The 27,402-nt window shown below is 39.3% G+C and overlaps 1 protein-coding gene across 2 annotated transcripts in view; it reads left to right on the top strand.

Annotated features, from left to right (window-relative positions):
* Nucleotides 1-27,402, top strand: part of MSRA (methionine sulfoxide reductase A) — a 453,971-nt gene that overhangs the window by 158,035 nt on the left and 268,534 nt on the right. The window contains exon 2 of one of the 2 annotated variants that reach the window (XM_047091958.1): nucleotides 20,726-20,794. The exons of the other annotated variant lie outside the window; for it this stretch is intronic. Within the exon in view, the coding sequence (XP_046947914.1) occupies nucleotides 20,726-20,794 (69 nt within the window). The remainder of the gene's footprint in view (nucleotides 1-20,725; nucleotides 20,795-27,402) is intronic. 2 annotated transcript variants of the gene reach the window in all.

Genomic DNA, 27,402 nt, shown 5'->3' with positions numbered 1-27,402 from the left:
GGTTCCTAATGAGATGAGGTTCTTCAAGTGTGTTAGGTATAAATCATGTTGCCTGTCAGCATGGAGCTTATACTCTCAATTTCTGTTCAGAGACCATTCTAAGTAGTCCTATTGTACTAAAGAAGTAGCACTATCATTATTCAAACACTCGAAATGATTACCCAAGTGAACTTCAGACACTTGGAATTTAATGTAAATGAGTGGTTAGTACCCTGGAACTTTGAAAATTATGTTCTGGGAAGGACAATCTTTTCAATTTGCTTTGCAAGCCTTGAGTATTCCTAATTTTTCCTTTCAGATAATTAGGGAATATTGATGTGTCTAGTATTTCTCATAAGATTAAAAAATACTTTAGAATAGTTTAAGACTCATGGGAAGTTGCAAAAATAGTACAGAGTTCTGATGTGCCCTTCAGCTTGCTTTCCACAATGATAACATCTTACATAATCATAGTACATTGTCATAACCAGGAAACTGACATTGGTATAATGTTATTAACTCAAACATAGACCTTATTTGGATTTCATGTTATTGCATGCACTATTTTGGGTGTTTAGTTCTAAGAAATTTTATCATGCATTTAGATTTGTGTAGCTATCACCATAGTCAGGATATAGAATATTCCATCACTACAGAGAAACTCCCTTGAGTCCCACTTTAATAATCACTTGCCCCTCGTAAGGATTGTTCAGAAAGCTTTCTTAGGATGTGAAACGAGCAATGAAAGCAGAGGTAGATTTTGGGAAAGTGTTTACTTTCCAATTGACTTCCACAGTGGTATATTTCAAACAAAGGAGATAAAAATGGGGAACCATATCCAGGTTTTGAGCACTCCTACATTTACATCTACAACCCATTTCAAGCTAAATGTTGCATAAGGTATGAGGTAAGGGTTGAAGTTTATTTTGTCTCATATAGATGTCAAGTTGTTCCAGCACCATTTGTTGAAAAGTCTATCCTTTTCTGATTGAATTACCTCAGGACCTTTGTCAAAATGCAGTTCTACACTCTCCATTCTGTTCCACTTATTTATAGGACTCTCCTTATGCCAACACCACATTGTCTTGATTACTATAACTTAGAATAAGTCTTAAAATTAGGCGGTGGAAGTCTTCCAACTTGGATTTCAAAATTGTTTTGGTTATTTTATTTACTTTTTCCAGTTTTGTTGAAATGTAATTGACTTATAACACTGAACTAGTTTAAGGTGTACGACATAATGATTTGATATATGTATATATTAGGAAGTGATTACCACAATAAGTTTAGTTAGCATCTATGACTTTACATAGTTACACTTTTTTTTCTTGTAATGAGAACTTTTAAGATTTACTCTCTTAGCAACGTTCAAATATCTAATACAATATTGTAAACTGTAGACACCATGCTACATATTATATCCCCAGAAGTTACTTATCTTATAACTGGAAGCTAATACCTTTTGACCACCTTCACCCATTTCCCAACTCCTTACCCCTTGCCTCTGGCAACCATCAATCTGTTCTCTGTTTTATATGAGTTGGTTTTTTTGGGGGGGGTGGGGGGTTCCACATATTAGATCATACAGTATTTGTCTTTCTCTGTCTGACTTATTCACTTAGCATAATGCCCTCAAGGTCCATCCATATCACAAATGGCAGACTTTCCTTCTTTTTTATGTATGGCTGAAAAATATTCCAATTTATATATATACTCTATCTTCTTTATCTGTTTATCCACCAATGGACAAATTATTTCCACATCTTATCTATTGTAAATGATACTGCAGTGAATATGGGGGTGCAGATATCTATTCAACATAGTACTTTCACTTCTTTTGGATATGTCCCCAGGAAGTGGATTGTTAGATTATGTCATATTCATATTTAAAAAAAAATTTAAATTAAAGTATTTTTAATATTTTGAAGAACCTCTGTACCGTTTTCCACAAGGCTGTACCAATTTATATTCCCATCAACAATGCACAAGATTTCTTCTTTCTCCACATCCTATCAACACTTGTTATCTCTTGTCTTTTTGATGACAGTCATTCTAACACGTGTAAAGTAGTATCTCATAGTGGTTTTCTTTTTAACTTTTTATTAATTTCAATTCCAGTATGGGTAACATACAGTGTTATCTTAGTTTCAGGTGTACAGTGATTCAACAATTCTGTATATTACTAGTTCTAATCATTTTAAGTGTACTCCTTAATCCCCATCCTCCCCGCCCCCCATCTCCCCTGTGGTAACCATTAGTTCATTCTCTGTAGATAAGAGTCTGTTTCTGGGTTTGTCTGTCTTTTTTTCCCCCCTTTTTCATTTGTTTTGTTTCTTAAATTTCATATATGAGTGAAATCATATGGTATTTGTCTTTCTCTGAGTGACTTATTTTGCGTAGTATTATACTCTGTAGCTCCATCTATGTCATTGCAAATGGCAAGATTTCATTCTTTTTTATGGCTGAATAATATTCTGTAGTATGTATGTATCTATTATCAATTGATGGACACTTGGGCTGCTCCCATAATTTGGCTACTATAAATAATGCTTCCAGAAACATAGGGGTGCATATCTCCTTTCAAGTTAGTGTTTTTGTATTATTCTTTGGGTAAATACCCAGCAATGCGATTACGGGATTGTAGGGCAGTTCTATGTTTAATTTTTTGAGGAACCTCCATACTGTTTTCCAGAGTGGCTGCATCAGTTTGTTCCCACTATTCAACTACTATTGCAGTATTCCCACCAATAGTGTACGAGGGTTTCTTTTTCTCCACTTCCTCTTCACTTGTTGTTTCTTGTTCATTGTGGTTTTGATTGCATTTTCCTGATGATTAGTGATATTGAGCACCTTTTCATGACCTGTTAGCAGTATGCATGTCTTTTTTGGAAAAATGTCTGTTCAGGTCCCCTGCCTATTTTTAAATAAGATTGTTTTTTGCTATTGAGTTTTATGAGTTCTTTATATATTTTGGATATTAACCTCTTGTCAGGTATATATGATTTGCAGATATTTTGTCCCATTGCTTTTCATTTTGTTGATGGTTTTTTTTTGCTGTATGGAAGCTTGTTAGTTTGATGTAGTCCCACTTAATTTATTTTTGCTTTTGTTGCCTTTGCTTTTGGACTCAGATCCAAAAATTCAACTCAAAAATCGATGTCAGGTAGCTTACCACCTATGTATTCTAGGAGTTTTATGCTCTGAGGTCTTACATTCAAGTCTTTAATTTATCTTTAGTTAATTTTTGCATTTGGTATAGGTAGGTAGGGGTCCAGCTTTATTCTCTTGCGTGGAGGTCTCCAGTTTTTCTAGCACTGTTTATTGAAGAGACTATCCTTTACTCATTAAAAACTCCTTTATTTTAAATTATTTGATCATCTATGTGTGGGTTTATTTCTAGGCTCTCTATTCTGTTCCATTGATTTTTGCATCTTTTTTATGCCCATACCTTGCTGTTTTGATTGATGTATGTTTATAATATAGTTTGAAATCAGGAAGTGTGATGCTTTTAGCTTTGTTCTTTCTCAAGATGGCTTTGGCTATTTGGGGTCTTTTGTGGTTCCATACAAATTTTAGGATTATTTATTCTACTTCTATGAAAAATGCCTTTGGAATTTTGACTAAGATTGCATTGAATTTTTAGATTTCCTTGGATTATATAGACATTTAACAATATTAATTTTTCTACTCCATGAGCATGGAATATCTTTTCATTTATTTGTGTCTTTTTAAATTTCTTTCATCAATGTCTTAAAGTTCTTGGTATACAGATCTTGTTTGGCTATTTTAAGTCTTTTGATTTTCTATTTACATTTTATTTTTTTTTATTTTATTTTATTTATTTATTTTTTTTAAAATTTTTTTTTTCAATGTTTATTTATTTTTGGGACAGAGAGAGACAGAGCATGAACGGGGGAGGGGCAGAGAGAGAGGGAGACACAGAGTCGGAAACAGGCTCCAGGCTCCGAGCCATCAGCCCAGAGCCCGACGCGGGGCTCGAAGTCAGGGACCGCGAGATCGTGACCTGGCTGAAGTCGGACGCTCAACCGACTGCGCCACCCAGGCGCCCCTCTATTTACATTTTAGAATCAACTTCCTGGAGTTTTTATTTGCATTATATTAAACTCTAGATTTATTTGGGGAGAATTGACATCTTAAGGATACCAAGTCTTCCAATCCATGGACATGGTATATCTCTCCATTTATTTAGGTATTTTAAAATTCTCTCAGCAGTGTTTTCGGGCTACGGGTTTTATACATATTTTTAAAAAAATCTCCCTAAGTATTTCATGTTATTTGATGCGATTACAAATAATACTACTTAAATATTTTTTCAGTTTCCATTTATTTGTTGCAACTATATAGAAATATAGTTTATTTTTGTATATTGACCTAGTAGTCTGTGATGTTGATAAACTTACTTATTAACACAAGTAACTTCTTGATAAATTCCTTAGGATTTTTTATATTCACAATGATGTTGTTTACATATAAAGATAGTTTTTACCTTTCCTTTTTATATGTTAGCTGTAGGATTTTGGTAGATTTTCATTATCAAACTCTTTCTAGTCTACTGAGAGTTAAAAAAAATCATGAATAGGTGCTGAATTCTATCAAATGCTTTTTTAGCAGCTGTTGAGCTGATCATGTATTTTCTTCTTTTTTAGTCTTTTAGTATGGTAAATTACATTGATTGCATTTTTTGAATATTGAAACAATTTTGAATTCCATTGGTAACCCCACTTGGCCATCATTTCTATACTTTTAAAATATATTCCTGCATTTAATACTTATTAAAGGATTTTTGTGTTCATAAGGGGGATTTGCCTATAGTTTTCTTGTATCTTTGTCTGGTTTTGTTATCATCATAATGCTGGTCTCATAAATGAGCTGGGAAAAATTCCCTCCTTTATTTTTGAAGGAATTTGTGGAAATTTGGTATTATCTCTTTCTAAAATGTATGTAGAATTTCCCAGTGAATGAGTCCAGAGTGTTCTACTTCAGGTTTTCTGTTCAGATTTTAACATTTCTATTGTCAGTTTTTGTAATTTGTGTCTTGTATGGTATATTATTAATTTATTGCCTCTCAGCTCTGAATACATCATTCTGAATATGTTCTGTGATGAACAGGAATTTCTTTCGTATTTTTCTTTAATTTTTTTTAATGTTTATTATGTTTATTTAATATACATAAACATATGTATATTAAATAATATATGGAGCCCGAAGCAGGGCTTGAACTCATGAACCATAAGATCATGACGTGAGCCAAAGTCAGACACTTAAACCAACTGAACCCCTCAGGTGCTCAGCATTTTTCTTTTAATGTGAACATGGTGTTAAGCTTTCTCAGTAGAGGGTACTTGGGGAGACTTTGTGAGAGGAAGAGGCTTTCCTGCCATTTCTGGTGTGGGCCAGGGTTGACTGGGGGAATGTGAGGACCTCTGGTGGAGCCTGTCCCAGCCACTGGCCCAGAGCTTTAGTCCTTGTGTGACTTTACAGCCTTTGCCAGGTGATAACTTTTCTGCATCTGTCTTGATAAGGAAACCAGGGCTCCCGTGCTGTCCATGGCACTCTAAAGGCCTCCTGGGCTGCCTGGACCTTCACTGCACACACACCATTGGTTTCTGATTGCCTGCATTCTGAAAAGTGGCCTGTTGCTTGCTTAGCATCTCCAGATCAGCTCTGGTCTGGCCCAACCAGTGAACTTCTCTGCTATCCATTGGTTTAACTGCAACTTCTCCAGTGAGGTTTGAGCATTTCAAGTTTGTCATTCCTTGGGTAACCCCAGCCATAGAGTACCATAGAGAATTACCTTAGATTGTATAGTTGCTTTTTAATCGTAATTAATATTCTTTATGTTAGACTTTTCCTGCTCAACCTACTGTGTGGTTTCTATCTCCTGAATGGACACAGACTTCTGCATAGGAACTTTCTGAGTTGAGACTTTTGTGACCTGTGGATTTTGTAGGAGACATTGCTATATATTTAACTAGTACTTTTTCATCTCCTCTCACTCACACTACTGCCCACATGTTTTAACCTGGGTATTAACTAAAATGAGGGAAGGGAAGACCAGAATGTGATGAGTGATATTTCTGTAAGAACTGAAATTTGGCAAACAATGAGCCAGGGACATGGTTTCCTGCACCACTGAAATGATCAGTTTCAGCTTGACTCTTCCAGTGTTTTGTGGTTGTTGGCAGAGATGTTTAAAGAATTTCTTGAAGTACAGTAAGCACAGGATACAATAGGATCTTACTATTTTTCTGTTTAGAATAGAAGTACTATGACCTTAAGCTATTATGGATGAAGTATCCAGGCTAATAAAAATCCTAGTTTAATATCAGCAACAATTTTGATTTTTAGAGTTGATTTTTATTCTCATAGAAAAGAGGAAAACCTGTATTTCTTATAGGTGCCATGGTGAATAGAAATGATCCAGCCATCTTCTTACTTCCATGCAGTCAGAGAAAAAAGCACCCAGACTCAACCAACCAAACAAAACTGCATCAAAATACAGAACACTTTCTCCATTGCAGTTAGGGCCTTTGGCATGAATTTAAATTTAGCTTTCCTGGGAATTTTGGAAAAACATTTTTCTTCATTGTGTTTGTAAGCCCTATGAGGCAGGGATATAACTTCTCCAAACAAAACAGCAGGAAAAGCAACTAGCAGTTCTCTGGATAATGCAAATGAATAAAAATTGCCAGAGTTATTTCAGAAGTGCTAAGAGCCTTACTCTGATACTTTATACACTATTCCTAGGCTTTAGTAGTTCAAGAATGCCTGTTTTAGCAATCCCAGCACACTAGGGAATAAAGTTTGTGGAGAAAATAAATTACATAGAAATCGTCTCCAACTTAGAAATGGATCACATGCCAAGAGTTGACTTGGAAATCAGCTACTGGAAATATCTTTGCTGTGTGTAGAAAACAGCTCTATGAAAGATGGTTTGATTTCCTGGTTTATGTCATTAGTTGTCAGTTGCTACAATTTATGTTATTTTTCCTTTATTAGAACATATTAGTGTATTAGTTACCTACGGCTATATAATCAATTGTCCCCAAGCATAGCAGCGTAAAAGAACAATCGTATATTATTTCACAGTTTCTTTGGGTCAGGAATATGGGTATGGTTTATCTGGATACCCCTGGATAAGGGTCTCTCATAAGGTTGTGATCAAGATGTCAGCTGTGCTGCATCTTCTGAAGGCCCAACCAGGGTGGGGGATCTGCTCTCAAGCTCACTGAGGCCTGCATACAAATGAGCTTGAGAATAGTCCTGGCCTGGTTGAGCTTTTGGGTGAGAGTGCAGCCCCAGCCAACACTTTGATTCCAGCCTGTGGGAGACCTTGAGTCAGAACTACCCAGCTTTACACTGTTATCTGAAATAAGACCACTGCATTTAGAATGTATTTTGCATTTGAAAGTGATTCTTGTGCAACAAGGGACTTATATCCTCTTCTCCTTGGGAGGAAACTTCCTTTCCATAGTGATGAATAAAGTGGGGATTTTTTTCTATGGTTGAGATAGCAGTTGGGCAGCTTGGGAAAGTAGGAAAATGTTTTCTTTTCTCTGTTTGTGGCCTGTAACCAACTTGGCCAGTATAAAAGGGTGTGTTCTTGATGTTTGTGGGGTAGAATGTAGAGTATATTTTCACATGGAGGCAGTATCCCATAAATGGGTGGTTAGAATCCTAGGAAAGAGTTCTACTTGCGACTCATTATAAGTTGGGTAGGCCCTTGTGGGCTAGCTTACCACCATTTATAGCAGCGTGTTCATAAGAAAATGGATTCTATATCCCAGATGTCCATCTTATAAACATGCTTTTGAAATGTGACTCATTTTTAAGTTGGAGACTTGCCTGTGTTTCACTGCGTCCTCTCAGCTACCTTTCCCCAAGTAGTTTACATTTTGAACTATCAGCCTTTTGGGGAGATAAAGTGACAGTAAATAGAGATTACTATAATTCACTCTTAGCATTAAGAGCCTGGCAGACCTATCAAGACATATCTAATACAGATTTCCTGCAGGGCCTGCACTGAAGTCCCTTTACAGTTGAGTTATGCCAGGCCATAGTCATCTCCTTTTACAGGATTCTGGAGTCTCAATCAGGTATTTCCAAAAACAGATTGATTTAGTACATGGGAAACAGTTTTGGCCTTACACCTCCTTTAGCCCATATATATAGAGAAGCTGATGGCCTTCCACCATTCAGACCTCTGCTTGCTTTGGCCTCCCACATACTTGACATTTTCAGACATGGCTCTTGTTGGATTCAGCAGTACTGCAGTCAATCATTAGAGAATTCATCTAGAAATCAACCCATCACTTGAATATCCAAGGGGCTGCTTGAGCATATATTCAAGGCAGATAACTAAATAGGGCTCTGCACTGCCAGCTCTAAATCTCTATCCCTTTATTAAGTCAGATGACCAAAGGCATGTTTTAAGAGCCACTCTTATTTCCACTTAACTCCCCTAAGTTAAGATGTTCTGTTTTGCATCACTCTTTAATGGGAGACAAGTATTAAAAAGAAGTCATAAAATGCCTTTCTGTGTCATTTGTAGAACCATAGTTGAAGATTGTGTCTACCATGTTTCTTAATGTGAATATGTACTTGGTTATTCAGTTTCCCTTAATCAGCCATGTGACCAGGCCTGCTCTTTCCCAATGACAGATCCTTCAGTGAAATTTTCACAGTAGATGAGTTTCATGTACTGTTTATCTAATAAGAGCTGGATTAAAAAAAATTCACTGACTTATTGAAAATCAGTTGAAGGCTTCATAGTAAAAACTTCATTTCCCTTTTTTGAGGGCAATGTAAAACGTTTCAACCACGTTTAAAATTAGGAATGGTGAGCATAATCTCTATTCAGTAAATCTAAAATAGATTTTAAAATACCCTTATCTTCTATTGTGAAGGAAAATTACAAGGGAAGGAGAAACAGGATGAGAAGCAGGAAGAACAGAGAAATGATTAAAATATGTACCATATTCCAGAAAGGCAAAATACTGGCTGTTGTGTTGGTCTTCCTCCCTCCCTCCCTCCTTCCCTCAATCTCTCCTTCCCTTTCTCTCCCTCTCTCTTCTCTTTCCTCTAAAAAAAAAAAAAAAAAAAAAAGAAAAGATAAATCTGGAAACACCTTGTATTTTATTTTTAAGTAAATAATGTTTAAATTTCATCCAGACTTTGAAATGATTGATCCTCTTAAAATCCTTTCCCTCTTAAAAAGAGGACATTTAACATATTGCTTTGGAGAATGCTGATCAACTTTAGGGAGGAAATGGAGTGATATCTCTATCTTGAGGCCTTTTGGGATGCTGTAAACTACTGAGAATTTTAAAGCTGGTGCAAACAGTTCTGCTGAGATTCAGGTGAGATTGTCTTTGACATTTGTCCTGGGTCTAGATAAAATGTAAGTGTCACGCTGATCCAAGCCCAGGGGCTGCTGCTGGTGGCCAGTAGCCTGCCACTGGCCACCGTGTGTGTGTCTCAGCATGGCACCTCTGCCCTGAGAAGAGGTTCTTGGGTTGCAGGGCTAATCACCGAGTAGCAAAGACTGGGGACATTTAAAATACTTTTGTATTTCTATTTTTGAAAATGTATTACATCACATGGACCAAAGTTCAGAAAGTAAAGACAGAATGTTGGAAACAAAAATAAACTGTAGCGCATTATACATGTTACCCTACTTGTTGATTTATTCCCCCCCCAATGAATGGTGTGTCTTATAGGTCCATGTCCTTACCTGTAGAGCTGTCTTATTCTTTATAATGGGTGCATATTATTCCATGGCAGAGATGATTTTATGCAAAAGTTGGACTTTGTACATGAGCTAAATGTACTATAGAAGCTAATCTCTGATGAATCTTGTTAATGTTCAGTGTCAATGTTCGGTCTCTTTCTCAATATTTTATTCCCCTTAGAATCTTTTGTCTCCTTCTCCTTACCCCAACCAACAGATAATAATTTAATAAGTGGAAAGCTTATTGATGTGAATGGAAGTTAAGTTGACATTTATGTTTACATCTATGACTATTCCTCTTTCTTCTTAAAGTTCCATATTTAGCTGTATCTCCTTCATTTTTAATGTAAGGAGAGAGTTGAGACAGGTTTCCTGTAAGGTTTACAACAACATATTCCATTTTTGGTTAGGAGCTTCCATTTAGAAATAAAGTCATAATTCCTTTTCCTGAAAGAACAGCAATAAGAAAGCAAACAGATCTGACCTTAACCCTGTAGCAGGCCCCTTTGTAGTGCTGATGGGGGTTGTTGGGGGGAAAGGTTGGTGTTGGTCTGGAACAGATTGCAAGGGGAGGTCTGGGCCCGTCAGGCTCAGCTGAGCAGAGGGCCTGATCATTTATCACTGTCAGAGGGGGTGGGGGTGGAGGGAAGGGGGAGGTACTGGACTGTTCCTGCCCATTGGCTGACTGACAGCTGACTGTGCCTCTTGCAACCTTCAGGCAGCCTATGTGCCATTGAGGGGCAATGTGCTTCCTGCTGAAGGCTGCTGACACATTCACAAGGAAGAAGAAAGAAGGTCTGCTGCATGCTGTGGCTGCTGCATTTCCATGTGGTGTACACAACCATTTGTAAAAGCCGACTTAATAGTATTAGAGGCATACAGTTGGGCCCCAAAGTGATCCTAGCACTCTGATGATGGGTTGAGAAAACATCTCTGTGGTCTCTTGCCAGAATTACATTCATAGGACTTGGATACTCTGCACAACATTGATTATTTTAATGTGGCAGAACTGACATTGACAAATGCTGGGGAAATTGTAAATAATTTTGCTTCATCTATGAGTAAGGGACCAAAGCAATAGCAGCCAGGGAAGCCAGGGTCCCCTACAGGTCTTTGAAGGGCAAAGTTTTTAAAACAATTCTAAAAAGTACGATTTCTATGTGATCCTTTATAGTTATGTTTAACACCCATCTTATAAATCCAAACATGTTTTAGGATCAGTAAGAAGCATGTACTTTAGAATAAAATAAGATCATTTTGGTGTACAGTCCCATTTTTTAGTACAACTGTTTTCAACTGTCCTATTCACAGAGATGCCACACTCATCAGGATGACATATAGATTTTAATCGTTAAAATAACTTTATTTTAAATGGAATTTCAGTTCTCAAAATTATCTAATTTTGGTAGTCAGTAGGAATTACATGGCTTAAGAGGGGGCGGGGAAATTTTTATAAAAGTCAGGTGGAAATTTTCCATCAGTTAATATTATATACATATCACAGATGCCTAAGTTAGACATGGTTCCTAAATGTGGTAACTAATAACACCATTACAAATGTAAAAATGGAATTCTTCTAAAAATGAAATGAACGATAATGGAATGCTTTTTGGGATAATGTAGTGTGGGAACTCATGTAGTCTGATAACAGGATGAATGCATTAAGAGCTGTAGGCAGTGCTGCTAACACAGAAGCCTTGTCTAGGTAAACCTGATCAGCAGCCCTAAGAAGGGGGCTTGTTGGTGGTCAGTGAAGGATAAGGAGAAGGCAGGCATTGTCTTACTATTTTTGTTAAAGATTTTTTTAAAAATCTTTAAGTAGGCTCCATGCCCAACGTGGGGCTTGAGCTCACAACCCTGAGATCAAGAGTCACATGCTTTACTGAGCCAGCCAGGCACCCCTTGTCTTACTATTTTTGTGACACCGACGGTAAACCCAGTGCCTGGCACATGACTGGTGTTCAGTAGTTGTCTTCTGAACTGTGATGTTAATGGGGCAGGATGTAGATCCCTGTGCCTTGACTTACTGGGGTGGATATACCCGCCCTGTCCCCCGTTCCTCTGTCAACCTTCATTCACCTTTTCTCACATGCCTACCTATGATTTCAGTAGCTCATGAGCCCTACCCAAGTGAGGGACAACCTCTGAGATGGCCCTCATCAGAGAGGATCTAACAGGCCTGAGATACAGCTGACTTGAATTAGTCTGATAGCCCCAGGACAGCTCCAGCGATAATCACTTAGGGGGCAGTGTCTTCAGGAGCAAGCCAGAGAGTTCGAGGTATTTAAAACTGCAGTGAAAAGGGCCCTTTGATGAGGCCTTATGTGATTAATCAGGAAATAATCTGCTCATTGGCTATTTTCATTTAAGAAGATTTTATGCTTTCTCTTGCTGTTTCCACTCAGAGAAAATGTTTAGATTGTTATAACTTGAAAGTATACCTGATAGGATCTCAATTTCTTCTTTATCAAGTTTCCCTTTTAGTTTTTTTCTACTTTTTATGGTTTACTGATTGTCAAAGAAGTATTTTCTCAAGAAAAATTTGGAAGCGTAAAGACGGAAGAAAAATCAGCCATAACTCAGCATATAGAGGTAGCCACTTTTACCTTTGTATTCTGTTTCCTTCTGATCATTTTTCTGTGCCTTTATTCTTAATCAAGATCCTTTTTTGTATCTTGCTTTTTTTCCCACTTAACTTTACCTTATTACTCTTCTGATGCCATGAACAAAACCTATTTATGATCATACTTTTAAAATTAGTATGCAGTATTCTACCTTAGAACTGTGTCTGATAATTTACTTCATTATCTCCCTTTTGTTGGGCCACTTAGGTTGCTTTACAATTTCTCATTATTATAAGCAGTTCTGTTGTCAGCATGTTTGGAAACCTTTGTCTCAGTTCTGATTTCCTAAGGTAGGTACCTACACTTAGAATTACTAGGTTGGGGATCTAAATGCTTTTGACGCTCTTGGCATGTATTGCCAGATTGCTTTCCAAATAGATTGTATTTTGTATTGTGTTGAATTCTCACTTCAGTGAGTAGTGCATGAGAAGGCCCATCTCCCTACACCTTCACTGGTACCTAGCATTGCTTTGTAAGGGTCACTACTTTCATGAATTAAAAATAGTATCTCGTGTGGTTGAGCATCTATTCATGTATTTTACTTGTTGTTTATATATTTAGAATTTTTTATGTGTGATGCGTGTTCTGTCATTCTCCACTTTCTCTAAGGCAGTGAGATGGCTGTCTTTTACAGAATTGTGGTAGCCTGCTTGGGACATGTGCAAAAATCTTTCTGATGCTGGTTTCTGGGGCCTCTGGCTTGCCTCCTGAACTCTAGTTGCAGGTACCTCTATGTTCACTTTCCTTCACTCTCCAGGACACTCTTGTGGCCCCAGGGGACACAGGAACACAGTAGGATCATTCTAGGCCAGTTTTTCTAAGGGACAGAAAAGGGCTCGTGTCTGAGGGTGCGTGCATTTGGTGTGTCTATTCCAGGTTTGTAGTCACACTTGTGGTCTTGTGCACTGAGCAGACCTCAGAAAATACAGCAGGCACTTCGTGAAAAATAAAAATGTCCCATGCTTGCATAAAAGGCCTTACTCTTCTTAAAACACAGCCCTATCCTCACTGCCTCATTCTTTCAACTGGAAATCTCCCCTTAGGGCTCTCTCAACAAGTTTGTTGGTTAAATGGAGATCCTTAGTGTAGGATCTATGAAATTTATCTTTGTTCCCACAACACCTAGTATCCTGCACATACTAAACACTCAAGATGTAATTGCCTGTGGATACAAGCCAAAGACCCCAGCCATAAGTATTAGCTTATGCTTCAAAATGTGTTATTGTGTGGGCTGGGGTTTAGGTCCTGCCTTGTGCTGCCCTGTTCTGCTCTGACATTGTGAAGTTCAACCTTCAGCAGAGGTACACTGGGAGGTGCAAGAGCTGCTTGACCTGGGGTGTCAGCTCCTTTCCTGGCTAAGACATGCCGCTTAGGTTTGCAGCATGTGGAGTGAAAGGAGAAGGGAGATTGGAGTTGTGTTGGTAGATTGGATTTAACTGAAGGAAGGACAGCAGTCAGGGCATGAGGATAAAATCCTGAATGATATATGAGTTTTTTCCTTAGAGCTACAGTCATAAACTGTTCCATCTGATTTTCTTCTGCTTTCGTGCAGCTTATCTTTTGTTTTTAGAACAGCTCCCATTCATACATAGTTGTTGGTCACCATGTGAGGAAGACATTGAGGGCTGGCTTCCCCTCCTCCTAGAGCAACGAGAGGAAAGTTCACCTCTCGTTGCCCATGTCAGTTGAGGACTTTTGTCTCATTCCCACCAGTGCCTTTACTGGGGGCTCCTTGCTAGCCTCTCCTAGCCACAGATTCCATCTGCCTCTAGTAGTGCACCTCAGCAGTCGATATGAAAGACACAGACTTCTTTGGACACAGGATGCATGGAGAGCAGAGGCTGGCCCTCAGGCTGAGCAGTGTCTCAGTAGCATTCCCACTGCCACCTCACTTCCCAGTCTTTCTCTCCTCACATACAGAGTACATTGTTGGGGCCAAAACCCACTCTGGCTTGACTTTCACCTTAAAACACCATAGCTAAAAATTATAGCAAGTGTAAAGGACCACAATGTATAGGAACAATACAGAACCACAGTGCCTCTGGGCATAGGTGACTAGAAGCATCATTACCTCTCTTTTTCTAGTGCACCTGTCCTATATTTAGTGACCTGGTGACAGGCACACCCTCAGGACTCCAACTCCTCTTTCTTTAAAAACCAACAGTCGCAGTTGTCAGATCATCCTTAAAATGCTATAGAAGGCAGCTTGGCAGGACCTAGGGCCCTGAATGCTCTGTCAGTGTCATCCAGGGCCCCTTTACTGGAGACAGGAGAGGCTGGTCCAAAGCTAGGACTTGGGGGCCAAATATGAACCCTGCTTAATTCCAGCCTGACTTGTACCATGAGAACCCCAGGAATTTGTGACCCAGCGAAAGAGCCACAAAGAAACAATGAGAGGGAATGTGAGACCATATATTGCTTTGGGGCTTGACAGATTTTTATTACCATATGAATGAAATAAAGGTACTCTTACTCTGGGCCCCAGCTAAAGCTAATCATCACCAATAGGTTTTGTCTCAGCATGAATGATTGATAGTAACACTTGAAAAGTATGGGTTGGGTGTTTGCAGGATTAATAATGTGACTGGGACACAAGGCTGTTCCAGTCCTGGGATGGTTCTGGGTCCAGCAGCTGACCAGGACTCCCAGGATAGCAGAAACAGTTCCTGGAGTCTCGAATTCGGGAGTGTAACCATGGTCACCCAGACTGGAGGGGATTGGCCCTACAGGAGATAGGGAGGGTCTGGGGGCCCACCCTGCAGTCCCCCACTTCCTACCATTTACCTCTCGTCTCTGCACTCTCCCCCTCACCCAGAAGATACAAATTTTAGCTCTCTCGCTTTGAGCACAAGACATGGAGCTAATCACTGTTGGTTTATGTCTGAATTTGTATTATCACAGGTATATTATTGAACAGTTTCATTGTATTATTTTCAAGGAAGAAAACAGTCACAAAGTTTGAAGTGCATTAGATATTCATAAAACAAAAGAAAAAACTGTGTTAGTATCATCTTCTGAAGCTTTTAAACGTGTCCCCCAGATCCCCTTCAAAATCTCTCTGATAGTTGACTTTGACCCAATCTTGCTCTAATTAACCTCGCTGTTCCACAAGCACTGGGCTTTCAAGATAAATGAAAATCTATTCCTTGTCCTCATATACCCTTGACTGAGGACACGTCATGGCCATCAGCAGAGGTTGTCTTCCTGGAGCATGTGGCTTTGGAACGTGCCCCCATGGAGTGGGGGCAGGGACATCTGCCCATCTAGCCAGATTGGAAGCATCCACCCTGCTGTGGCTGTGCAACAGATGTCCCTGTCAGTGACCCTCTCCCGTCTCCATTTCATGCTCTGCTGGTAATCAATAGTTAGTACCCAATCAATGAATGACTTTTCTTTTTAGTCAGTGTGATTGTTTCCGTGGTGACATGTGCCACCAATTTTGGAAAAAAAAAAAAAAATGCTCATTAGGTCCCCAAGTTAGCTCGTCTCCCCCCCAATCTTATTTGACCTATCTAATGTGTTTAAAGGATCTCTGGTTCTTTGTCCCCCAAATACTTGCCTCAGCAGAGCTTCAATAGGAAAGTGCCCTTGGGAGCTAAGCCTCGGTTTCCAGGAGTAGAACTGCCATTGCTTGGTTTTTAAGAACTCACCATTCTCGCATTATGGAATGGAAAGTAGCAGTCAGATTTCCCCCTGTTCTTTTATCCCTAAAGCTGTATATAGAATTTTGGAGATTTTCAAAGGATCTTTTTTTTTTTTTAATTGCATTTTTTCATATAGAAACGAGAAGGAAAATGGCTTCTTTTTTGGTCCATTTTTGTGTTTTATTCACTTAGACCAGGAATGACAAAAGAATTTCATCATACATACACATATATCTAAATAATAAGAGACTCTATGGGATGCTAGGTTGAGAAAAGATTCTGTGGTCACATTTGGGGACCAAGAAAGTATGCTTTGGTTGATTGGTGATGTCTTCCATGAGCATGGAAATGGAGGCGAGGTACATCACGTGTCATGTACTTGTCATTCCTGACTCGGATCTTGTGAAAAATAAAGTTCACACATATGATAATGCTAGTGTAACAGTTAAGAGATGTTTACCAAATGCCAGGCACTGATCTAAGTGCTTTAAATATATTAACTAATTTAATTCTCAAAGCAGCCCACAAGGTAGGTACAAATGAGGAAACTTACAATGAGGAAACTCTTACAAATGAGGAAACTGAGGCACAAAGAGGTTAAGTAACTAAGCCATATTCCAGCAGCTAGGAAGTGGGAGCACTGAGGCTCAAAGTCAAGGCAGTCTTGCTTCAGAGGCCATGGCCTTAGCTGCTGATACTGTGCTATCTCTTCTTGGCCGATGCTGTGTCTTTGCTGTCTAGTAACTGACTCAGCTGCAGTTCAGAAGAAAATATAAAATCAGGGACACCTGGGTGGCTCGGTTGAGCGTCCAACTTTGGCTTGGGTCATGATCTCACAGTTGGTGAGTTTGAGCCCCCTGTCGGGCTCCATGCTGATAGCTCGGAGCCTGGAGCCTGCTTCGAATTCTGTGTATGTCCCTCTCTCTCTTTCTCTCTCTCTGTCCCTCCCTTGCTTGTACTCTCTCTCAAAAATAAATAAATATTAAAAAAAAATTCAAAATCAGGTTTATGGACCCTGTTATCTTTGGGCCTCAGGTGCTAGAATAAAAGACAGGGCCCAAAGGAACCTTAGCATTGAGGCAAGAGTTGCATATGAACTTCCTCCTTCCTTTCCAGTTCAAGTAGCATTTCTAGTCTTCCTGCCTCTACCGGCACTGTCGCCTTGTCAGATGAGAGAAGATGAATGGGGAGGGAAGAGGGGCAGACATTTATAGAGTAGAACAGAGGGGAGTTCCTTGGACTCTGGGCCACCTGGCTGGGTAAACTATTTTTGAATGGCCATTTTCAATGATCATTTTTGTGTAAAGGACATGTACGTATAAAGAGAACTACGTCATTAGTATAGCAAATAATAAAGCTTTCATAATGGCTGAAGAAATACTTTTTAGTCTCTCTTTTTATACTGTTTCTTTCTTCCTTCATTATTGTAACAGCTATTTATTGAATACCTATGCTGTGTCCCTGTTGGACTAGAATTATAGAAATGGTGAACCAAAGGAGCTATGAGCCCTGTCCTCCCTGTGCTTATAGTCTGCTTGTCCAGGTAATGATTAAATGTGAGGTGCAGCTCTGGTGAGTGTTGTAGAAGAAGGCCTTTGGTCCCAGGAAAGCAACATGACTGTGGTAGAAGGAATGAGGGACTGAGGTGGTCATACCACATGGGTCCTTGAAGGCCATGTTAGAGTTTTCACTTTAACATAAGAGCATTGGGAAGCCATGGAAGGTGGGAGAAGGTTGGGGAGTTTGTGTCATGCAATCAGAATTTTTCTTTCTTTTTTGAAAGGTAATTGTGACTGCACTGGGAAGAGTGAATTGGAGAGGGGACATAGATGAACTAGAGGCATTCATAGGAGTCTGGGCAAAGAGGCCACAATAGTTTGGATTGGAATAATTTGGATGGTGAAGGGAAGAAGTAGAAGGATTCTGGATGTCTGGAAGGTGAAACTAACTAGATTTGGTGATAGACTAGATGTGGGTAGTGAGGGCTAGAGAATGGGCAAGGATGCCTAGAAAGTAGAATGGCAGTCTTATTCCCAGAGTTGGGGATGCTGGAAGAGCACCATGTTTAGAGTGGAAGGTCATCTTTTGTTGGAGGTGCTTTTGAGCTGTCTGAGAAGAGATGTCAAATAGGGTATGCTTTTCATTGTAAATGTGTAGCATTTCAACTGGCTATAAATAAGCTTTGTCCTGGGAAACCAAGTACTTACTGTGGCAAAAAAAATTTTTTTAATCTATAATTTCATTGATTTTTAAAATTCCAAACGTATTTTCATCTAGAAAATAAGAATCTAACAGTAACAAAGGAAAATACTAAAGGTAAATATCGTGCATAATACTAAAGGTAAATACTAAAGGTAAAGGAAAAGTGCCTGGTCATTTTTATTTTTGTATGTTTCTCTGCCAGAGGAGCATTTCTCTTTTCCTATAAGCATTCATATTTTAATTAGTTGTCATTATAATCTACCTCCAGTGTTGTAATAGGATTGTATTCAATTACCATTATCCCAAGTATTTTTTTCACATTTCTATATATATTTCTATATAACTCTCAAATGCTGTATTTAAAATATGTTACATCAACCCGGGTGGCTTGATCAATTAAGTGTCTGACTTCGACTCAGGTCATGATCTCACATTTGTGAGTTCAAGCTCCACGTCGGGCTCTGTGCTGACAGCTCAGAACCTGGAGCCTGCTTTGGATTCTGTGTGTCCCTCTCTCTCTGCCTCTCCTCCTGTTCACACTCTGACTCTCTCTCTCAAAAATAAACAAACATTAAAAAAATAAAATATGTTGCATAATATTCCATGTTTTTTTTCCATGCTTTTGATAAATCACAAATTACAATTTTCTAAGCAATTTTAGTACTTTTAGATATTAAGTTGATTTTAAGATTTCATTATTGTAAGTAATAAATATTGCTACGTGTGTCACCTGCCCCCCCTCCATGTTTCTTTAGAGTGAGAGTTTCTTATGAGTGAGATGAGTGGATTAAAGATGAATGGGTTTAAAACTCTTGATTTGTGTAAAGGCAAACACTTTTAGAACCGCTGGCAGGGACTGTGGGGAGCTGACCATAGAACAGAACTCTGACCTCGACATCAAGCCTCATCACACTTCTTTGGATTTAGCAACCAATGGCTGCTAATATTAATGAGTGCTTGACAAGGTCCCATGGCTACCTGGGACTTGGGCTAGCCTCTTCCCTTCCTCCAGGTTTTCTGTTCCTAGGATAGTGCCACCATTACTTAGGAACCAGTGAGAGCCCCTGAATTGATGGTATGCTGAAGGGATTGTCTAAACTTGGCTGAGCCTCCAGATTCCAAAAGACTTGCAGTGTGCTGCAGGGCCTGCCTTGGGTTCCTTTGAGCTTAGATGGGGTTCTCAAGACCTTCCATGACCTGGTCCCTGCCTACCAATCTGTCCTTCTTTGCCACTGCCTCCCAACATATCACCTCGGCGATGCCCAGGCTAGACTTTATTCTGGCCCTGGATGATGCCTTGGTTACATCCACACTCCTGGCTTTCATTCAAGGTGCTTCCTCACCCTCTGCCTTTCCAAACCCTGCCTCTCCTTTAAGATTCTGCACTAGTTATAATTCCTCCAGGTTGCTGGCTCCCACTTCCCAGCATGCTGTTCCTCTGCCATGAACTTTTACAGTACCTTTAGTCTCCATTCCAAGACTTAGCACATAATTGTAAGCTTTCTGGTAAAGTTTGGCATTTATACCTCTTGAAGATAATTATACTCTCCAAGAGGGCCGTGTCTTACTCTCCCCAGTCCCCTCAGAGCCTAGCTGTGGTGCTAAGCCCTTGCCAGTGCTCCATAAATCTAATGTGACCCATGAAATCAAAATATATGTGCTATGTGATGTGGTGTCAAAGCTTCTGAGCCATTCTTATATATTTTCAACATAAATGCCCACATGCAAAAATTGCTGAGGATATTTTAAAAATACTCATAGCTGGACATACTCAGATTTTCTCTACCTGACTGCATTTTGGGAGGTTTTGAGAACAAGTTAATGCTGGAAAACTAATACCTGGTCACATTTTATTTCTAAGTCCTTGATATGCACAGGGTGGGAAGGATGATTGGTGGAGGGAACCAGGGTGGATGAAGGGTAGGTAGTAAGAAGCACTGGGACATCCATCTTGTCTTTAAGAAGCCAAGTGTCTGTGGCTCCTGGAAATAGTACTTGAATTGTAGGGCAGTGATGTGTTCTGCTATTCTATTTTTTTGAAAATTGGCCCTGATGTTATCCTGCTGTCTTCACGGCTCACTTCCTTGCCTGGGTCAATATTGTGATCATCAAGAGTCTTCAGACGAAGCCTCCCCAATTTTCCCTGGAACCTGGAGCTTCCTTGTTCTTTAGGACCTGGCCTGGTGCAGTGGGGCCCTGTGGCTAGGAGTCGGGAGCTTTGGGGCTGGGCTGGCTCTGTGGCCACTAGCTGTATGGCTCTGCATGAGCTCGGGCCCTGGCACCCTTCTTTGTAAAGCCACACGCCCAAACTAGCTAGATCATTTCTAGGCTCTTCAGTTACTGCGACTAAAAACAAAATAATTGGAGCTCTCTTAAAAAGGGTAAGCTTTGGTGCCACTTCTAACTAAAAATGAGAAATAGACTCTTTGACACATTTAATGACATGTGTTAGTATGTGTGTGGAACTTTACACTTAACTTGTATTTCTTTCTTTCCTTCTCTCCCTCTTTTTTTTTTTTTTCTAGCCAAACATCATGTCAATGGCAATAGAACAGTTGAACCTTTCCCAGAGGGAACACAGATGGCTGTATTTGGTAAGATATCAACTCTGAAAGAAAACCCAAATTGTGTGCAATGACTAGTGCCAAATTTCTGAGTTTTAGCAAGTGTCCTCAGGGCTTCAAAATCTGGGCTCTTGTAGATATTTACAAGTCATTGGAGCCAAAAAAACAAAAAAAAAACAAAAAAAAAAAACTATTGAGTTCCTAGTATTTCTGGGATCAGAAAAGATTATTCTATAGAATTTAATATGCTTTCTTTTCTCACTTTGCAAACCAAATATCAAACTGTGTCTTTGCTGTTTCTTATGTCCACACTGTGAATTAACCTGATAATTTACAGTTTGAGTTTTTCTTTCCTTGAAGGCTCCCCCCACCCGCCACATTGATACGTAACTTTGTCAAAGGCTGGGATTCAAGTAGTTTTGAGTTGTTATTCCACAAAAATCAATCTAATTGAATAATCTCTTTCTCCTCCATTATGAATTCAGCATATTCCTTAGAAAAGAAGTTAATTAAAATGTTTTAAACAGAATGAAATCTAATCTCTGAGTATATATTTACCATATACAATTATGTGGTTGAGCAGAACTTCCCTGTTAGCTTCCAAACCTTTTGGTGATGAGGTCCTTTTTAATTCATTGTTCCTTACTTCCATATTTAATGTCACCTAAACTTCCTTTAAAATGTCCCTATACTTGGCACTTTCTTTGCCTACCTTCCTCCTTTTCTCCCTCCTTCCCTTTTCTTGCTGATGTCCTCTTTCCTCTTGTTTTTGCCTTCCCCCCTCACTCTTCCCTCCAGCAATGCCCTGGGGTCCATCCCTTATCACCCTCTCTGGGGTCACTACCTCTGTCCCCTGAATTTTCGTTTTCTTGTAGCTTCTGGATCCTTCCCCTCAGCCTTTAGACAGGTTTTATGATCTTTCCCATCCTAAAAACCTGAAGTCCCTGATTTTATGCCTTCTTCTAGCTCCCATTCTACCCTGGTCTTGATGATCCTCTTCTGTAAGGCTTTTGATGTAAAGCTGCTTTAAAGCATGGAGTTCTCCTTGAGCTGCAAATTAGCTTCAGGATCACCCACCTCTAAATTAGCCTATTCAGCATAAAGTATTAACTTATTCACAGAGATGGAACCAGAATTAGTAATCAATAATGATTAGCGGTTGGAGAGTTATGAAATAGGGAACTAATTCTGCCTGGGTATTTGTAAATCTTGCTCCATATGGGCTAGCACCCTTTAAAATGTACTTATCAGTGGTTAGAAGTTATTATGCTCAGAAATTTAAACAGAGAATTTGATTTTTATAGAAAAAAGCATAATGGACACTCTAAAAATGTGTGCTGAATATTTGTTACTTTTCTTCTGTGTACTTATGCTCACACAATGCCATTTTTCTGGAGTTGTAGGTTTGAAACTATCAGGGGACAGTTACCAGAGACAGCAAATGTCACATCAGTGTGCAATGGGTTATTTTGATAATTTTTTTTTTGTATTTCAGATTTTTCACCCCCCAGACATGTTAGACACTCAGTTCCATGTCATATTGGGCAATATAAAATAAGGCTAACCTATCTTAGCAGGGTTTCCTCTGTTTTGCTATTAGAGGAGAGCTTCCTTCCCAAGGGACAGACCCAGCACCAGGCAGGTATGGATGTTGTTTGGCCACAGAATTGGAAATATCAGTGAATAAAGCTCTGTGATGAGATTATTATTATAATTTGTTACAGTTTTGGTTTGTAGTGGCTTTCCTAAAAATCCTAACCCGTGGCCTTCATTGCTTGGCTTTGGGCAAGCACCTTTCCCTTTCCAAGCTTTAGCATTTTTCACCAATAGGATGAGAATTGACTGCTCTGAGACACTTGCCTTTGCTTCTCCATCTTACATATTCAAGACCCAAGGCTCATCTGGCGGTAGGCAGTCCTCAGGAAACCCGCTGTGAGTGGCCAAGGTGTGTGGTTTTAAGAGGTGAATCGTGTATCATTTCTGCAAGTGCAGAAATATACAGATTGTAAACTAGAATATCTTTTGACATCTAAGAATGTTTACATTATTAGAACTTCAGTTTGACTCTTCCAGATGCTTAAATTAAGGCCCTATTTGGGTTAAGTAGGTGCAAGCATTTTATATTAATGTTTTAAAAACTGTTCTCATTTTATATCACTTGTCCACCTGGCCTGCAGTGAAGAGAAGGAGCAGATGGCTTTTGGGGTGGGCTTCTCTCATTCTGGGTTGTTTATAGCTCTACTGAAAAGGTTAAACCAAGTATATAGCACTTGGCTCTTTGACATATGTTGGACATTTAATCCTCCTGGCACCTTGCAAGCCTGGTATGAGTATGTAATCCTCTTCTCAGAGAGCTCATGTGACTTACCCGAAGTCACTCAGCCAGTGATGTAGCGGAGGGAGAATTAGAGTCCAAGTGTAACTAACCCTGAAGCCCACGCTCTTCTTATGATGTCCCCTGACTCTTAGCACTGGTTGAAGAAGCCGTGGGCAAGTCTGGTAGCTTCAGAAATGGCTTTCAGCTGGATCCATGCACAAATGCACGATTTCCAGCCAAGCCAATTTAGCAAATTGATTTGTGAATACTCTTGACATATAGCTTTTGCTGGGAAAATACTGCTTGGAATGACATCTCCTACTACTTATCACTTTTACCCATTTGATTTTAGTAGCATGTGTTAATATACAGGGGAATGTCTTACATCTACTTGACTGTGAGCTCACCAAACACCAGTGGCACTTTCTAGTTGTCCCAACTTACTCTTCAGCCTTGGAGGTGTTAATATTTTATGACAAAATAGTATCGCCAGTTGCAATTTTATTATCTATTGGTTAATCATTTGAAGATGCTTTACAGAATGCTATCTACAGAGGAACTTTTAAATTAAATCCACTCTGAAAGTGGTCGTTGAACTGCCATTAGGCATTTAGAGTGGATAATGTAAGGAAGTATAAAGGACAGGGTACGCTCCATTGTAAAAAATACACAAGTGCGTCATTGTGTCACGTGACCAAAGAATATATAGGTGTTCCTTAGTTTCTGGCATGTAATCTTCACAGATTATTTTTAAGCTAAGATGTTTATTTTTTCAGATTTTCTTTCGTAGCCCATTTGTTAGTCCTCGTCTTGTTTTTGTGTGGCCACAGTTCTTAAGCTTCTTTGTTGCTCTTTCTCTCCTCTGTACTTTAGGACAATGATAATGAAGGTAATAGGCTCTGCTCTCCCAGTGGGCTTCTCCTCGTCTGTGTATGATGCTGTCTTTCAAGTCAGTGGGAGCCCTTTTTCCACAAGCTGGAGAAGCAGAACCGAACATTTTGCAATTACTTCATGCCTTTGTTCCCGGTGGCTGACAGTGCCCTATGGCTATCATCCCTTTAATCCTACAACAGCCCTGTGAAGTGGGCATTATTGTGCTCTGTTAGAGACAGAGAAACTGAGGCACCCAAAGATGAAAGAAATCTGGTCAAGTGGAGGGAATGCTTTCTCGGGCATGAGGACACATCCACATTACATTTGCCAGCATGCTGTGCCTGACTTAGAAAGGTTCTCTCCAGCTCTCAATAACTTAATGAAAGTGACATCCCATTGGCAGTGAGCCACTCCATCCATGCAGAGAGCACAGAGGCTCCAGCCATTCTGTGGTGGTGTTTTTTTTTTTAAAGCACAGAACAAAAAAAAAAATAAAATAAAAGCACAGAACAACTATTCATTTTATTAAATATATAGTCAAGAAGATTTATCATTTTCAAATAAAATAAAAACTTATTAATTGAGGAAAATGCAGAGAAGCTGGGGGTTGGGAAGATGTGTGAATTTGCGAAGGTTTTTAGTACAACTTAAAAAAATGAAATACAACTTGTAAAAACTTTAAAATACAGTACTGTGCCATAAAATTTGTCATCCAAAGTAGTGTACTTTTGAGAGTGAAAGGGTGCTGTTAAAAATTACATTAGATAATGAGGTACAAACCTGAAGGGTTTCAGGCAATTGAAACCTATAACAAGAGTGTATATTGTAAAATATTGTGCCAAGAGTAATAAATACACATTGAGTCAAGTTGAAATTGAACTTAGATATATAAAATGAAGTAAACAAGTGAAAAAACAATGCAGACTATACTATATTATATATGATATAGTATCAGCACCAGTAGTTTCACTAACTTCCAAGATTTTCCTCAGTAAATATTGTTATATCTTCCTGAATGACTTGAAATTAAAAGCTAATTCATATTTATAAACCAGGTTCATAGCTCTTTCATAAGAGATGGAGAATTGATCATCACAGGTTATGCCTTTGCAATTTTAATATTGTACTTATAGTATCCAGTAGTGTAGGGTGGTGAGTTCTCCACCACTAGAGGTATTTAAATGATAGAATGGTCATTCCTAACAAATTGGAAAATGGGACTAAATAGCATATAAGAGTCTTTCTTCTCAATTAGTGAGCATTTACTTTATTTCAGAATGTTAAACCCTTTTGAAAAAATTCCTTCTAGCAAGAAATTCTTTGATCCTATCATTTAGAAACCTACACCAAGCCTGTCTGCAGAAAGGTAAGGTTCTGTAGCAAGGAATCTTAATGTATAGGAATTGATATCAGTGACAACACTAGAAGTATCTCCATGAATTCTTAGGGTGGGTTTTAGGCTCTCAATATCCTGACAGCAATGGCTCTGTGATCTCAAACATGTTTTCTTTGTCATGTTCTCTTAGGGCTTCTCAAATGAGAGGGAGCAAAAGACAATCCAAGACATCATGAAAATGTGCTGATGACCTTGTTTATCTCTGTTTATAGCCAAGGTGCCAAGAATTTACCAGACTGTTTCTCAAATAGGTGTGTGGAAGGGCTGATTCCAGAGCAAGGGGTAGTGACTGTTTCAGGGCCACAGATGCACCCCAGTCCAAGTGACTCACCTTGAGCACTCCAAAGGAGAATGAGATCCATGTCTGTAAGATGAACCAATCATAAGACATTTTTTCCCCCTGACTTCAATTGGAGGTGAATTTTGAAACAGCCACAGTTATTTTGTCTGCTAGCCAAGAAAACAGCATTGAAAGCAGCAGGCAATATGTCAGACTTCAAAGGAAAATATATTGGTGGCTCATTGGCTTGAATCCAACATTATGTTGGTAAATAATCAAATCCCGGTGTGGCATATTTCTCCCTGAACCTTGACTGAAAACCATTGAAGACCATTCTGTGAGCTGTAGAGTGGCAGTCACTCATTCTAGGAAAAAGGCCAGAAAGAATGACTTTGAAATGTGTTTATAATTAACTAAACAATCTAAATTCACAAGACTGTTAGAACAGCAGGCTGCTAACTGGTGCAAACTTCTTAAGTGATGAGGCACTTGGGGAAACAAAAATAGGCCTTCCTCCCATGATAATCTGAAGCACCTTCAAGGGACAATAATTGGTCATTTAGGGACATGTTTTAAGATATATTTTATTTTATTTATCTTTTGTGTGTGTGTGTGATGTTCTCAATTTTTATTTCCTTTTTGAGCATGGAGAGGTCAGATAATACAGGGAGAGGGGAAGAGACCTCCCTGAAAATCCCATTTGGATTGTATGACATTGCTTGTTATGGCACAGCACACCTGGTCCCAGTCCGGAAGAGCACAGGTGTGGAGTTGGAGAGGATATCCTGGGGGCGGGGAGGGTGTGAGAGGAGGATATATTTAGAATAGGGAAGCTGGAGTGTGGGTGGGGATTTTTGTGCTTAGAGAATGGAACTGAACCCATTGTAGAAAGGAGTACATCCAAATCCAGTAATGTTTGATAATCGTGTATCCACCAACCTCAGTCATTTGGAATGCATGTGAGAACCAGAAAATAAGCTCTACCCCCCACCTCCCACCACACACACGAAAGTTGTGGAGGAGTCTATAAATAATTCTGAACTCACAGAGGCCTTTGCAGTCAGATAAACCTTGGTACATGACTCTAGACAAGTACCTTACCTGCTCTAAGCCCCATTCCTCATCTGTAAAATGAGGTGAAGAATGTCTGCCTCACAGGGTTGTTTTCAGAATGTCATGAGCTAATGCCTCAAGGCATTTAGGGTATGGGGGACAGATGGGACAGATCTCAGGAACTGCTGCTCATAGGACAGCCTGTGCAGTGTTCCCCGGGAGGCCACCTGCTCTCCTCAGCCAGAATGTGCTGTGATCCAGGCCCCAGGCGATTGACCCCAACATTAGTCAGTTCCATTTGATCCATAATCTCTCTTGCATAATACCTGATGAGCCCTGTAACTCAGGGATTTTGAAGGATAACAGATTGCATTAGTGGAGAACTCAACTAATACTGGCCCAGTACTGACCAGCCCTTGTTAAAACTTTCTAGTAGGCCACTCTTATTATGGGTCTAAATGAGACTGGTTGCTTCCTTATGAATCAACACAGAGCTCTCAGAAAATGCCATGATTTCTCTTTTGGCCTCACCTATTGAGTTGATCAGTTGTGGCTAATTATTTCACTGTTCTTGCTAGTATATAGTGACCATCCAATTGACCAACTTTTTGTAAACTTTTGAAAATGAAGAAGATTTATAGAATTCATTTTACCTATATGGCAGTAATTTCTTAAATTTCTACCGAGAAAATATGCCCAAGAGGATGTGCTAGAGAAAC

The sequence above is a fragment of the Lynx rufus genome, unplaced genomic scaffold (genome assembly GCF_022079265.1).
Source record: "Lynx rufus isolate CCGP_SWC_20201006 ecotype Redwood Valley unplaced genomic scaffold, mLynRuf1.p SCAF_3, whole genome shotgun sequence".
NCBI classification, from domain to species: domain Eukaryota; kingdom Metazoa; phylum Chordata; class Mammalia; order Carnivora; family Felidae; genus Lynx; species Lynx rufus.
Note: the sequence above shows the minus strand (reverse complement) of the source record. Positions and strands in the feature narration are given on the sequence as shown.